A 15,583-nucleotide genomic window follows, 5' to 3' on the forward strand; every position below is an offset into this window, starting at 1 on the left:
TGCCCAGAGCCTCCTGGCCCCAAGCTTCACCCAGGCTGGCCCCCTACGCCCGCTCTCGGGCACTTCCTGCCATGCCCCAGGCTCCCTGCTCGGGGAGGCTCTGGTGGCATTTGTAACCTGTCTTTGAACGTGTGATGTTTTTAACCCTCCTTTGGACTGTGAGCTCCCCGGGTCCTGGGAGAATCCGTTTTGTTCACCGTTTATCCCCAGTGCCTTGCACGGTGCTTGGCCCACATGGGTGCGCCAAGATTCACAGAGTAAACAAATGTATCCTTCAGGTGTTTTCTGTACACGGCGGGGTTACAGCCTCCCTACTGTGCTTTAACCTGTGTTGGAATCATACGCCCTTACTGGCTCATAAACGCACTCCCGTGCCCCTGTGCGTACCGGCTGCTGCTGTCTCGTGGTTATAGGTGTTTTTTCACCAGTCTATCCAGTATCAGTGATCCTTGCATTGGACTCATAAGTTGTTCCGTATTTCTGGCTCTTTTACATACTGCTGTCGTAAACGCCCTTACAATTGGACGTTGGCAGACATAATTCCCTCTCCTGTGTTCGTGCATCTTTTATGACTTTAAATGCAGTGTTCTCCCAAGCATTTTCTTTCTTTGACTTTGAAATGTGCCTTTGCTGGAAGATCAATGAAGATGGTGAGAAGACAGCCGGGGCCAGAACCATCTTTCGTTGACTTAAAAGCGGGTCCAGAGCTGCAGCCCCAGTGCTGTGCTGGGCGCTGCTGACGGACAGAAAGTTCACACGACAACGTGGACGCCCCTCCCCATTTCTCCACACCGCCCTTGCCACCCAACCACGCAGCAGCCATGCCCCGGAGGCCACTCCCGCTGTCCACCCCACCCCCTGCCGCCCTGCCTGTAGCTATTTGCACTTGGAACCCTGACTTAACCCGATTCTCCCTGCTCTATCTTACAGTGACGTCACCCCTCCCGGAGAACCGCTGACCAAGAACAGCCGGCCCAAAGTGGCTTCCCGCTTCCCCAAGCTGTCCCGCGGTCACCCCAGGGAGACGCGCAACGTGGAGCCCCAGAGCGGCGACCTCTGACCTCGACGGCCACCCAGACTCAGGCCCTACGTGCTGTGCCAGCTGCCTCCACCCCGGCCACGGCAGCTGGCCCCTTCCACCTCGGAGGGACACCCCTGTCCCCCCGGTGAACGCCAGAGAGCACACCTTCCCCACCGGTTCCGTGACCCCCTGATTAAACTGGGCCATGTGAGAGCAGGGCAGGTCCTCGCTGGACAGACGCAGACATGTGGGCCCTGCTCTCCCTGGCCCTGCCCTGGGCCATGAGGGCCAGCCGTTCCCCTCCCTCCAGCCCAGGGGCCGGCAGGAGGGTGGGCGCTGGGTCGGGCTCGGAGCCCCCTGGTTGAGATGCACAAGTCTGATGTCTCAGTTGGTCAGAAGGTTCATCAAGAAACCACCTCTTAACTCTTTCCCACGTGGGAATTCGAATGACTGGTTTTTTTTTCCCCCTGTTTAATGTAATTGCCTGCTACAACCTATGGACGTGAAGGGTTTGGGTGGAGGCTAGTTCCTTTCCATGCTCTCCCGACCAGTGGTCAGTAGACACCCTAGTTCTTGCCACCATGCTCCAGGGAGACAGTCCCGTGGCCTTCGTGTGAAGGAGCCATGAGAGGGATGCGGAACTGTGGTTCTTGGAGAACTTCCCTACCTCCTTATGGTTGGTTCTGGAAGGACCAGCCCCTGTAGGAAACCTGAGGCACCCTGGGCCCATGTGCACCTGGTCAGGCCAGCCATCAGCAGCCACCCAGTGACCCGTATTGGAGAGCCTGGGCTATCCAGGAGTCGGTGGCCCTGGCCTCGGAAGCCTAGAGGAGAGCCCTCAGGCTGTTAGAGACTCGGCTCCGGGAAGCATTCCAGAAGGTTCTGTGGGCCTCGGGCTTTCAGACCTGGCCCCGGGGCTCCGAGGAGCTCAGCGTGGCTCTCTGTGAACTTGGACACAAGTGTCCCCTCTGCACAGGTCATGATCATGCCCTAAAGACGAGGGTGTGCGGCACAGCCTCTGCCGGCCAGCGCGCTGTCCGTGGGAGCAGGGCCCTGCGTGCCCCCGAGACCACCGCCTCTGCTCCTCCCATTCAGAGCGGGGCCCCGGCAGGTGGAACAGGAGGAGGAGCAGCGGCAGGTCGCCCCGTGGGACCTGAGCCATTTGGCCAGAATCATGGAACTCTCTCCCACCCCGGGCAAGAGCCAATCTCAGCTGCTGATACAAAGAGAGGCATTTTCTGGGGACAGTAGCCGACGTAAATGTGTGTGAAAGATGGTCCGTAGAAGGCTAACCACTCATCAGCTTACAACTGGGTGAGCGGTGTGGGTAATCATTGAGCGTTTCCTAGATAGCGGAAAACTCTGGAAGGAATGGCCTGGAAGGTTTGTGCTGCGTGTTCCTCCCGTCAGCCAAACGGAACTTATCAGAGCAGTTAAGCAGAGCTGAGATCATCTACGCACAGCCCTCCAGAGACTCGGAGGAGGCCTGAGTGACTTCTGAGGGAACATTCTGCCAGGTGAGCCAGGTCCAGGTGAGCAAAACTAGCCAGCTGTTCTCCGCAGATGGAGTGGGGAGTGCGTGTCTGGGGGCCCTGCTGTCAGCTCATGGGGGTCCGAGGACCCGAGGGACGCTGTGTCCTAGAAAGGCAACGTGGTTTCTCTCTTCCGCGTGTGAGCCGAGGGAGCCGCTGCACATGCACTTTGTTGGAATCCCGAGTCCCACAGCGCTGCCTTGAACACAGAGCCCTCCTCGACCAGATCCTCCGGGACTGTCCGGAAGCTCCAGCTGCCCCAGATCCCAGCCCCCCGCATTTAGGTCCCTCCACAGCAGTCAGTTTGATGCCAGCTGACAGGCTGCACAGCCGGATCTGTTCCCAAGGTGTCTCCTCTCTGGTTGTACTAGACCCAGAATGGAACCACTGCCCCAACACCCCCCAGGGCCAAGGGTTCCGACCAGCCAGCCTTTTCTGGCGCCTGACCCGAAACACATCTGAGTGCAAGTCTGGTCTCGCCTTCTCCAACCACCCCACCAGCAGCCAGCTTTGACATTCTGTGCACGGAGTTAAAAAAAGAGCCAAAAAAAATAAAGGCACCCATAGCTACGGCGGACAGATGCTGAGCTGGGAGATACAAATGCACTCGCAGCCCGTATTTAAAAAGGAGAAGCTCTGCCTCCCCATTTTTTAAAGCTTAATTATTCACAGAAAACTTGCCCCGCTCTCCCAAAACGTGGATTGTAAAAAGCATGTTCCTGGGGGCCCCACGGGGACCCTCCAGGCTGCTTGCTATCTGCACCTCCGTTTTTGTGATCCTGCAGAAACCCTGATCCTTCAATTCCTTTGATTTCAGCTCAGACATGCATGTGACATGCACATTACAGCACCTCCTCAAAGCCTTAACTTTGGAATCACATAGGAATGTTCTGCAGTGATTAGTCCATCCAGCTGCTCAAAATACTCCTGCCCTGCTCTCCAGGGTGGCGGGATGGACTTAGAAGGGGCGGACTCCCCAGCTCCTAGAGAAAGAATAAAACACCGAGGTCCAGGCCGAGGTCTGGGACACAAAATGCCAGCCCCTGAGGATGGGTCAATATCTGCCCATCAACCCAAATCCAATTCAGAGGGTGGGATATCCCCTGGAACCCATCAGGGGGAAAGACAGCCCTTCAGAAAGGAGCAGTTGACATTGCTTCTCTCTCCTTGATCAAATTAGAAAATTGTTTGGAGCCTCCAAAGTTGGCGTCTGAGAGAGGAAGCCACCCCCCATTCTGAAAGGAGCTGAAGGGCCCGTCTCTCTAGAAGGCCTTGACCCTCTGGTACCCCACCTGTTCGGGGAGGGAGAGGCCCCTCCAGGTCCCCTCTGCAAAGCCAGGCTGTCTGCTCAGGGGCGGCTTCAGCCAGAATGGGATGCAACATCAGCCGGGTCCATCTCTGCCATCATCTTGTTTGCTCCCTCCTTTTCCCCCAGATAAAGGAGACCCAGGAAAAGCAGGGCTGGGCAGAGACATCTCTCCTTAAAAGAGAAAACCAAAGCTCCCAGGAAGGGCGGTCCGAGGCTGGTGTAAACCTCGCCCAGAAGCGAGCTTTCTCAGCTCCTACTCCTGCAGCTGGTCTGGAATCCTGGCTTGAAACAACCCAGCATCTCTCCACAGTCAGGCCCTGGGGGAGGAGGCGGCTTTCCTGGAAGAGGCTGTTAAACCCCACAGTGGTCGCCTTTAACACCATCACCAGGCCCATCCAGGGGCTTCCTAGCTACGAAAGGGATCACCTGATTGAGTTGTAGAGACAGTGCCATCTTGTGAGACCTGGCAAGAGGCGTGAACGGTGAGGGGGAGGGACGTGGACCAGTGTTTGTGGACAAGGTCTGGTCACACAGCATGGGGCCTATTGAGATGTGTTCTTTGATAACCGCTGGATTTTACAGCAGCGCTGCGTGTAGTGCCGGGCTGTGCTGTGCCTTTAAAACAACAGAGGCAATCAAAGCTGTCTACATCCGAGGGATTGATAACACAGCTGCAGCTAATGCCCAGAGGCAGCAGGCACTGGAGGCCCAAGAATTAATCCCCAGGTTTTGGGCTCAGAATCAGGAAACAGGAATGAAGACCCACCCACCAGCCCAGTTGATCCAAAGCACTCCTAACACCCTGAACTAGGGCTCTGCGGCCCTGCGCAAGCTGGTGGCCTTGCCTCCTCTTTTTCTCCTATTATTTCCTCATGAGACAGTTTGCCCACTGGAGGACCAGGTCACAGGGTTTCAGGCCTTGGTCCCCCACGCCACCTGCTCACCCTCACAGGGGGTGCCGCCAGCTGGACCCCTCACCTGGCGGCCAGGTCCTGACCTCGGGCCCCGGCAGACCTCTCCTAACCAGTCACGTCTGGCATCCTTCCTTCATCCCTCAGCCTGGCAACTCGGTACCAGCGCCCATTCATGGGAGGTGCTCTCCCCCAAAGGGGGCACCTCGCCTGGGCGTGTCACTGACAGTAAAGAACAGGCTGGATTCTCAGCCTCAAGCCACGTGGGCATCCCCCAGGACCTGCCAGAGAAGGACCCTGCCTGGGAGCATCAGATCGGCTAAGAGGCGTCCTAGAAGGAGCACGCCCTGCTCAAGCTTCAACCCCAAAGGCAATAACTAACTGTCTTGACCCTGTCTCGGTGTTTCCCTTGGGACACTGCCACCCACACTGGACCTTCCCCCAGGCTGGGCGCTTCTGGCACGCAGGCATCTGCTCACGAGCAAGGCCTTTTGCAATGATCATTTTTCACAGTATTGTGTATTGTTTCATTAAAGCTAACATTAAATGTCTGCTGTTCAGATTGGCTTCTGTGCTAATTTTGCACAATTGTAGCACTGTATATTTTATCTAACATTCCCATGCCAAAAAATTCATTTTTCATGTTTCCCTAACATGTGGTCTTGATTACGTTTCTAAAATAAAACTTGGGCGACTGGATCGATAGAAGTGAGCGTGGAGGCTTGCCGATCTCCGTGCTCTGAGCAGAGCAGCTGTCTTCTCACCCCACAGTGACTGAAACGCCCCTGCTCAGTTCAGGGCGGGATTCTGACCTTCCCTTCCGCCATGCCCGTTGCCGTGGATGGGCCTGATTCGGGTAGTTCTCAAGTCTGTCAAGGAGCCCTTACTTTCATCTCTGAATCCTAACAACCGCATTAAATGGGTTTCCTCATCTACCCAATCATCAGTTTAGGAAGAGAAGTGGAAAAAAAAATCTGGTTTCTCTGAAAGATGGTTGAGCCTACAGCAAGGATGAGCAACCCCACTCGAAGGCCAGGCTGGATCCATGAGTGTTTCGCGGTCCGGGGATTTACTTCTTTCTTACTGGCACATAAATGTTTTGCCACCATCACTGAAAACCACTAGCTGACCCGCCCAGGCTCCCCGCCTGCCCTCGAATCCCATCAGGTCTGCCTCCTGCCTTCATGAACTGCAAGGGGAGAAGCCACGCACCTCTGACGATTCCGCCATCACCTGAGACCATACAAGGGGACGCCCTTGCAAAACCTGGGACTGAGGACGTGGAAGGTTACAAAATGGGGGATCACATGTCTGCACCCAGAGTTGCTAGCCCCTCCAGAGATGAGCTGGAGAACAGGCATAGCCAGGAGTGAGGGGGTGGTGGATTTTTTTATTATCTAGCATTCATCCTGGAAAGAATGTCTTTGCCTCTGCCGCCTTAGTGGCACCATCCCTGGCATCGCCATTTGGTAGAACACTTTGCTTAACTCATCAGATGCTCACTTCTTGGAGGAGGGAGTCTTTTGACTACAGGCGCCATGGTGACCCAGCCGGAGTCACCCACGATCGGGTCCCAGTGAGCCGTCTGTCGCAGGGAACAAGGCGACAAATCTAGAGTCTAGTGTCTGGACGTGAGGCCTAGAAGCCCGCGGATTCGCTCTGAAACACGTAGTAGTATCTTAACTACCCTGCTCTGTTAAGGTTTACACAATAGAATTTTTAAACAAATGTGTTTAATTTTCTAAACTCTCTTGTATTAAAATTTTCTTTTGGAATAAGCTGTGGTAATTTTGTTACAATCTGGTTGAGACACACCTCTTTACAACTGACAACATTAAAACAGTGACATTTTCTAAATTAGATACTCGGTTTATGGTCTCTCTGATTCTTTGTGTCCGTTCTTTTTTCAGCAGTTGGGGATTAGGTGAACTTTCAATATACATGTTATAAAAACTTCCAGAAAGGTCCTTCACCATTGCACATGTTATCCTGAACAACAGGATTTGACTGGACAAACATCACTTGGATTTGAAGTGGAGCAAAATCCTATTTTGAGTTATTAGGCAGGTCTGTATTAATTGGAGATGTAGAATCAAAATTCTATACAGAAGGGAAAAAGCCCCTCCTATTCATTCACTAAGAAACAGACAGTTATTGGGCACCTACCATATATCATCATGCGAGGCACTGGGCATGCAGCAGTGACCAAGACAGAAAAGACCCCTGCCGTTTTGGACTAACATTCCAAGTAAGGCAGATGGACAATAATATGTATATTTCTTCCTATCTATCTATCTCTCCATCCATCTCTCTGTCTATACACACACACACTTCTTAAAGTCAGCCATCCAGATAATTACAAGACCGCAGTAAGCGCCATGAAGGAATAAGCAGGGCTTGGAGGAAGGATCTCCTGTAAATAGTCCAGGCCAGGCTTTCTCACCCTCAGCACTGCTGACATTTGGGGCTGGACAATTCTGTGTCAAGGGGACTGTCCTGCCACTGTAAGATGGTCAGCAGCCCTGGCCTCTACCCGCTAAATGCCCCTAGAACCCTTTCCATACTGACAACCAGCAATGTCTCCAGATTTGACCACACGTCCCCAGAGTGAGGAATGGTCCCCCCTTGAGAACCATGAGGCTAGACCAAGGGGTTCTCTTGGCAGATGTGACATTTAAGCTGTGACCTGAAGGATGAGAAAGAAATACTACACTGTCCCCTGCTCCCCACCCCAAATTTACATTGGCTTAAAAATTCATACCCTATAGCAAGGTACTTAACCTTTTTAACCAGGATGATAAGAGCCTAGGCATAAGGTCAGTATATAAAAGTCATACCCGCAAATCCTGGGGAGATTCTGCTCAGGGCCCCACGAAGGGTGCACTGCAGACTGCTGAGCCCAGTGCTGTGGAAAGGGCACCCCCCGGGCTGATAAAACAGGAGAAGGGGTGGGACCAACGCTGGTTTCTGAGGGCGTGTACATGGATCGCACTGCGTCCTGTGCTCTACAGCCTCCAGGTTACTTAACCCTATGCCAACCCAATGTATCCTGTATTTGAACAGATGAGAAAACTATGCACAGGCTGAGTGCTGGCCCGAGGTCCCCCAGCCTCAAGGTAGAAAAGAAACAGAGGACTGTTTCCGCCGTGCCCACAGCCTGGACTGTCTTGGCCACACTCTAATCTGTCCTGGTCTCCCCTCCCTCGCTTCCAGTATGGAACAAACTCCCCGATAATCCTCAACCTCTCCTCCAGCTTCCCAGCCATCTCCAAGCATGGCTATCTCCCAAGGGCCCTATTTACTCGAGCTCTCCCAAGGAAAGCCTGTCTTTTTTATTCTCCCTCAATCCATATTCCCAATTTTCAATTTCCCTGCTTCAAACCACTTTGCCTCCTTAAAAACATCAATTCCTTTGACGTTCATGCCATGCACCTATAACACTCTCTACGCCTACGCTTGGACTTGTATATTGACCTCCGAGCTGCTTCTCACTCACTGATGATTAACGCTTCACTCAGGGGCCCCTCCATCCCCTTCAGCCACAGCCCGCATCTCGCTTCTCTGAGCTGCTTCCTCTCCAGAGGCTATTCCTCTGTGCCATTTGCAGCTCTTCTAGACCAACGTGGCGGCCATCACTGCACCACCTCTGTAACCTTGACGTCAGACTCTCTGCTCTGATCCACTCTGTCACCCCAGCACTTTGCTCTAGTGCCCTCACCGCAACAACTGTTCAAATTTTTCAGGCCTGCAGTCTGTCATTTTTAAAAACCTGTCCTCCTCACATACTCTTGCCAAGCACCCCCGTCCCAGTGCTGGTTCTGTGGGCCATGAGGATCATCACTCCCTTTCGGGGACATCCGTGATTCCCCTGCCCCTCTTTCACACTTACTTGGCAAAAACCCAGCCCTAGTCAAGCCCAACTGACAAGCTAGTCTAAAAGCCAGTATTACTTGTAACTTTGGTTTGTAACTCCACATTTTGTTTCCTTCATAATTTAAGAGACTAATGCATTTTAAAAAATTATTAGTTTATGTTTGGGAGCACACAACGTACAAAGATGTATAAAGGGGTGGGGGGCTTCCCTGGTGGCGCAGTGGTTGGGAATCTGCCTGCCAATGCAGGGGACACGGGTTCGAGCCCTGGTCTGGGAGGATCCCACATGCCGCGGAGCGACTAGGCCCGTGAGCCACAATTGCTGAGCCTGCATGTCTGGAGCCTGTGCTCCGCCATGGGAGAGGCCACGATAGTGAGAGTCCCGCGCACCACGATGAGGAGTGGCCCCCGCTTGCCGCAACTGGAGAAGGCCCTCACACAGAAACGAAGACCCAACACAGCCATAAAGAAAGAAAGAAAGAAAGAAAGAAAGAAAGAAAGAAAAAAAAAAAAGGGGTGGGGATGGAACTGTAAAGGAGCAGGGTATTTTTGTTACTAAAGTTAAGCTGATGTAAATTCAAATCATTATTCAAAGTAACTTTAGGTTGTTAAATGTAATCCTCATGGTAATCACAAAGAAAACAGCTATAGAATATACACTAAAGGATATGGGAAAGGAACAGTTCATGACAAAAAACTAAACACCAAAGACAGCAGTGCATGGAATGAGGGACAAAAAAGCTATAAGGCATATAGAAAATGAATAGCAATGACAGAATAAGTCCTTCCTTATCAGTAATTAAATTTAAATGGGTTAAACTTTCCAACCAGACAAAGATTGGCAGAATGAATAAAAACACATGATCCAACTATAATTTGTCTACAAGAGATTCACTTTAGATCTAAAACCACAAATAGATTTAAAGTGAAAGTATGGAAAAAGATATTCCATGCAATTAGTAACCAAAAGAGGAGTGGCTATACAATATCAGACAAAATAGATTTTAATGAAAGTTTCAATACAGGAAGAAGATATAACAATTATAAACATTTATGCACCTAATAATAATTATCAAAAAACAGAAAGCAAAAACTTACAGAATTGAACAGAGAAACAATTATATATTATATATACAATTATAGCTGGTGACTTCAATAACCCACTCTCAATAATGGGCAGAACAACCAGACAGAAGTAAGGAAATAGAGGATTTTACACAATAAACCAACTAAATCTAACAGACATACACAGAGCACTCTACCCAATAGTAGCAGCATATATATGCTTCTGACGTGCACATGGGACATTTTCCAGGATAGACCATATGTTAGGCCACAAGTCTCAACAGATTCTAAAAGATAGATTTCATACAAAGTGTCCTCTCCAACCTGATGGGATAAAGTTAGAAATCAATAACAGAAGGAAAATGGAAAATTCACAGATTTGTGAAAAACAATACAAACAACCAATGGATCAAAGAAATCACAAGGGAAATTAGAAAATACTTCAAGACAAATGAAAATGAAAACACGACATACCAAAACCTATGGAATGCAGCAAAAGCAATGCCAAGGGAGAAACTTATAGCTATAAATGCTTATATTAAAAAACTGGAAAGACCTAAATCAGCACTCTAATCTTACAACTTCAGGAACTAGAAAAAGAACAAACTAAACTCAAAGTTAGCAGAAGGAAGGAAATAATAAAAATTAGAGCAGAAATAAAATAGAGCCTGGAAAAGCAACAGAGAAAATTAATGAAAGTTGTTGAAATGTATCAACAAAATTGACAAACCTTTAGCTAGATGGACCAAGGAAAAAAGAAGAAGCTTCGATTTACTAAAATCAGAAATGAAAATGGGGACATTACTACTGATTCCACAGAAATAAAAGGATTATGAGTACCATGAACAATTTTATGCCAACAAGTTGGATAACCTAGATGAAATGGACAAATTTCTAGAAACACAAAACCTACCAAGACTGGATCAAAGAAATAGAAAATCTGAATAAACTTATGTATAACTAGTAAGAAGATTGAATTAGTAATCAATCTCCAGAGAAAGGAAAGTTCTGGACCTGATGACTTCACTGTTGAATTCTGCCAAACATTTAAAGAACTAATGCCAATCCTCAAACTTTTCCAAAAAATTGAAGAAGAGGGACTTCTCACTCATTCTATGAGGGCAGCATTACCCTGATACAAAGGCAGACAAAACAACTACAAAATAAAACTACAAACAATATCCCTGGTGAACACTGATGCAAAAATCCTCAACAAAACACTAACAAAGAATTCAGCAGCATATTAAAAATATTATACACCATGACCAAGTGGGATTTATTCCTGGAATGCAAAGATGGTTCAGCATGTGAAAACTGATTAATATAATACGCCACATGAACAGAATGAAAGGGGAAAAACCCACTTGATCATCTCAATAGATGCAGAAAAGGCATTTGACAAAATTCAACACCCTTACATAATAAAAACACTCAACAAACTAGGAATAGAAGGAACATACTTCAACATAATAAAAACCATATATTAAAAAAAAACACAGCAAACACCATATATATTCAGCAGTGAAAGACTGAAAACATTTCCTCTAAGAACAGGAACAAGATGAGGGTGTCCACTTTTGCCACTTCTATTCAAACATAGTACTGGAAGTTCTAACCAGAGCAATTAGGCAAGAAAAAGAAATAAAAGCATGCAGATTGAAAAGGAGGAAGTAAAATCCTCTCTATTCATAGATGATAGGATCTTATACATAGAAAACCTTAAAGATTCTGCAAAACAAAACAAACAAAAACCCCACAACTGTCAGAGATAATAAACAATTTCAGCAAAGTAGCAGGGTACAAAGTCAGCACACAAAAATCAGTTGCATTTCTGTACATTAACAATGAATAAGCTGAAAGGAAAATTATGAAAACAGTTCAACTCACAATAGCATCAAAAAGAATACTTAGGTATTAACTTAACCAAAGAGGTAAAAGTCTTGTACAATAAACTATAAAACATTGCTGAAAGAAATTAGATAAGACATAAATAAATGGAAACACATACCATGTGTAATCTTCATGGATTAGAAGATTTAATATTAAGATGTCACTACCCAAAGTGATTGACTGATTGAATGCAATCCCTATGAAAATCCCAATCACCTTTTTTTTTTTTTTTTTGCAGAAATAGAAAAAATCCATTTTAAAATTCATACAGAAGCTCAGGGGACCCAAAATAGCTAAAACAATCTTGAAAAGGAAGAACAAGTCTGGAAGGCTCACATTTCTTGATTTCAAAACTTTTAACAAAGCTACGGTCATCAAAACAGTGTGGCAGTGGGACTTTCCTGGCGATCCAGTGGTTAAGACTTTGCCTTCCAATGTGTGGGGTGCAGGTTCAACCCCTGGTTGGGGAGCTAGGATCCCACATGATCACAGCCAAAAGGCCAAAACATAAAACAGAAGCAATATTGTAACAAATTCAATAAAGACTTTAAAAATGGTCCACATCAAAAAAAGTCTTAAAAAAAAAAAAAAACAGTGCGGTAGTGGCGTGAAGAAAGACATACAGAAAAATAGAATAGAATAGAGAACCTAGAAATAAACCCTTGCATATATGGCCAAATGATTCATTGACAAGGGTATCAAGACCATTTGATGGGGAAAGGACAGTCTTTTAACAAATGGGAAAACTGGTTGTCCATGTGGAAAAGGAAGTTGGAGCCTTACATAACACCGTATGCTAAAATTATCTCAAAAGGTATCAAAGACCTAAATAAATGTATAAAACTCTTAGAAGAAAACACAGGGGGAAGGCTTCACAACACTGATTTGGCAGTGATTTCTTGAATATGACACCAAAGGCACAAGCAGCAAAAGAAAAAATAGATTCAACTTACCAAAAATTTAAAAATTTTGGACATCATAAGACAATATCAACAGAGTAAAACAACCCAGAGAATGGAAGAAAATACTGGCAAATCAAATTTGTGATAAGGGATTAATACCCAGAATATGTAGAGAACTCAAAACTCAACAACAACAACAAAAAACCCCAATTCGAAAATGGTCAAAGGACTTGAATAGACAGTTCTTCTAAGATATACAAAGAGCATGTGACCAAAAGCACATGAAAAGATGCTCAACACCGGTAATCATTACAGAAATGCAAATCAAAACTGTAATGAGATAACACCTCATACGCATTTGGATGGCTACCATTTTATTTTATTTTTTTAATTTTTTTTTTAACTTTTAAATTTTACTTATTTTTGGTTGCATTGGGTCTTCGTTGCTGCACGCAGGCTTTCTCTAGTTGCAGCGAGCAGGGGCTACTCTTCATTGTGGTGCACGGGCTTCTCATTGCGATGACTGCTCTTGTTGCAGAGCACAGGCTCTAGGCGTGCAGGCTTCAGTAGTTGTAGCACGTGGGCTCAGTAGTTGTGGCTTGCAGGCTCTAGAGCGCAGGCTCAGTAGTTGTGGCACATGGGCTTAGTTGCTTCATGGCATGTGGGATCTTCCTGGACCAGGGCTCAAACCCGTGTCCCCTGCATTGGCAGGCAGATTCTTAATTTATTTATTTTATTTATTTTTGGCTGTGTTGGGTCTTCGTTGCTGCACGCAGGCTTTCTCTAGTTGCGGCAAGCGGCATCTACTCTTTGCTGGGGTGCGTAGGCTTCTCATTGCGGTGGCTTCTCTTGTTGCAGAGCACGGGCTCTAGGTGTGTGAGCTTCAGTAGTTGTGGCACGTGGGTTCAGTAGTTGTGGTTCGTGGGCTCTAGAGCGCAGGCTCAGTAGTTGTGGCGCACGGGCTTAGTTGCTCCGTGGCTTGTGGGATCTTCCCGGACCAGGGATCGAACCCGTGTCTCCTGCATTGGCAGGCAGATTCTTAACCACTGCGCCACCAGGGAAGCCCCTGGATGGCTACCATTTTTTAAAAAGCGAACAGAAAATAACAAGTGTTAGCAAGGATGTAGAGAAACTGGAAACTTTGTGCATTGTTGGTGGGAATGTAAAATGGTGCAGCTGCTATAAAAACAGTGTGGTGGTTCCTCAAAAAATTAAACATAGAATTACCACATGATTCAACAATTCCACTTCTGGATATATATCCAAAGGAATTAAAAGCAGGGTCTTGAAGAGATATTTGTACGCCCATGTACACGGCAGCATTACTCAGAGTAGCTGAAACATAGAAGCAACCCAAGCGTCCACTGACAGAATGGTTAAGCAAAATGTAGTACTTACGTACAATGGATAGTACTCAGCCTTAAAAAGGAAGGAAATTCTGACAACCTACAACATGGATGAACCATGAAGACATTATGGTAAGTGAAATAAGCCAGACACAAGAGGACAAGTACTGTCTAATTCCACTTACACGTGGTACTTAGTATAGTGAAACTCACAGGGACAGAATACAATGGTGGTTGCCAGGGGATGGGAAGAGGGGTTGAGGACTATTGTTTAATGATTACAGAGTTTTAGTTTTGCAGAATGGAGAAGTTCTGGAGACAGATAGGGGTGATGGTTGTACAACCATATGAATGTACTTAATGCCACTGAACTGTATACTTAAAAATGGTTAAGACGGTAAATGTTATGTTATGTGTACTTTTTCACAATTAAAATAAATAATTATCCTGATTTCATAGAAGAGATTATTAAAGGCCAGAGGAGTGATTAGCTTGCCCAAGTGTATACGGCTGGGGATTCAAACCCAAGTGTGTCCACACCCAAGCGTTAGCTCTTTTCACTAAAGGGCATTAAAAGAATAATGAAAGAAAAGTTGAATGAAAGTTCACTAATGTGTGGTGTTTTCTATCCTGTGCTACCGTGGGTCTCTCTGTCACTAATTTGGACTTCGAAGTTTGAAGACTTTAAGTCAATATAATGGAAAAATTTATAACAGAAACATTTATCATGGGCTGTATAAAGACTCCTTGAAAGAGGTAAACTTTGTGATCAAACAGAAGTGAGTAGATCACTCTCAAGCGGCTGCTGGAGAAATACTACTCAAGCTGGGGGTTGCAACAGATGACTTCTAAAATCCAGGCATACTTTGTTTTACTGCACCTCACAGATATTACTTTTTTAAAAAAAAAACAAATTGAAGGTTTGTGATATCCCTGCATTGTCAGATGACAGCATTTTTAGCAATAAAGTTTTTTTTTTTTTAATTTTATTTATTTATTTATTTATTTATTTATGGCTGTGTTGGATCTTCGTTTCTGTGCGAGGGCTTTCTCTAGTTGCGGCAAGTGGGGGCCACTCTTCATTGCGGTGCGCGGGCCTCTTATTATCGCGGCCTCTCTTGTTGCGGAGCACAGACTCCAGATGCGCAGGCTCAGCAATTGTGGCTCATGGGCCTAGTCGCTCCGCGGCATGTGGGATACTCCCAGACCAGGGCTCGAACCCGTGTCCCCTGCATTGGCAGGCAGATTCTCAACCACTGCGCCACCAGGGAAGCCCAATAAAGTATTTTTTAATTAAGGCATGTACATTGTTTTTTAGACATAATGGTACTGCACACAATAAACTACAGTATAGTGTACACAGAACTTTTATATGCACTGGGAAACCAAAAAATACATGCGACTTGAGTTATCGCTATGTTGGCTTGATTGCAGTGGTTGCCTTTATCCTAACAGTCCGCAGGGAAGGGAGATGGGCACGAACCAGGGCCGAAAGCATTGAGGAAAGGAGAGAGAGGCAGGGCCGGCTCCTCTGAGAAGGCCGCCTGCCATAAAGGGCCCCTGGGATTTCCCTCATTGATGACACGGCCGGCACTTACTGGTTCCTCAAGCTTACTCACATAAACATGATGCTCAGACCCAGAAACGCTAGGTGAGTGAAGAAAGCCCTTGAGCACCTCTGATGAAAAAGCATTGACCCCTGCAAGGCAGTGACCTGCATGCCAGCTCTGCCAC

The 15,583-nt window shown here is 47.0% G+C and overlaps 2 protein-coding genes and 1 long non-coding RNA gene across 18 annotated transcripts in view; 1 reads left to right on the forward strand and 2 right to left on the reverse strand.

Moving 5' to 3' along the window:
• SNX29 (sorting nexin 29) overlaps positions 1 to 5,333 on the forward strand; it is a 557,079-nt gene extending 551,746 nt beyond the window's left edge. For 8 of the 16 annotated variants that reach the window (XM_082359262.1, XM_082359264.1, XM_082359267.1 and 5 more), the window contains one exon: positions 931 to 5,333. In XM_082359262.1, the coding sequence (XP_082215388.1) occupies positions 931 to 1,060 (130 nt within the window). In that variant the 3' untranslated portion in view covers positions 1,061 to 5,333. The remainder of the gene's footprint in view (positions 1 to 930) is intronic. The other 8 variants (XR_014235418.1, XR_014235419.1, XR_014235420.1 and 5 more) reach the window with 8 other exon arrangements.
• LOC309612948 lies at positions 4,704 to 9,755 on the reverse strand. Its single transcript, XR_014235434.1, has 2 exons — positions 9,176 to 9,755; positions 4,704 to 8,855 (listed from the first exon to the last, which is right to left on the reverse strand). It is a non-coding gene; the product is annotated as an uncharacterized lncRNA (long non-coding RNA).
• Positions 9,756 to 12,894: 3,139 nt separating this feature from the next.
• The window catches only part of CPPED1 (calcineurin like phosphoesterase domain containing 1), a 187,315-nt gene continuing 184,626 nt past the window's right edge, over positions 12,895 to 15,583 (reverse strand). The window contains exon 5 of the mRNA XM_082359288.1: positions 12,895 to 13,577. Within this exon, the coding sequence (XP_082215414.1) occupies positions 13,543 to 13,577 (35 nt within the window). The 3' untranslated portion in view covers positions 12,895 to 13,542. The remainder of the gene's footprint in view (positions 13,578 to 15,583) is intronic.

This window comes from Balaenoptera borealis (assembly GCF_965194805.1).
Source record: "Balaenoptera borealis genome assembly, chromosome: 16".
Taxonomy (NCBI): Eukaryota; Metazoa; Chordata; class Mammalia; order Artiodactyla; family Balaenopteridae; genus Balaenoptera; species Balaenoptera borealis.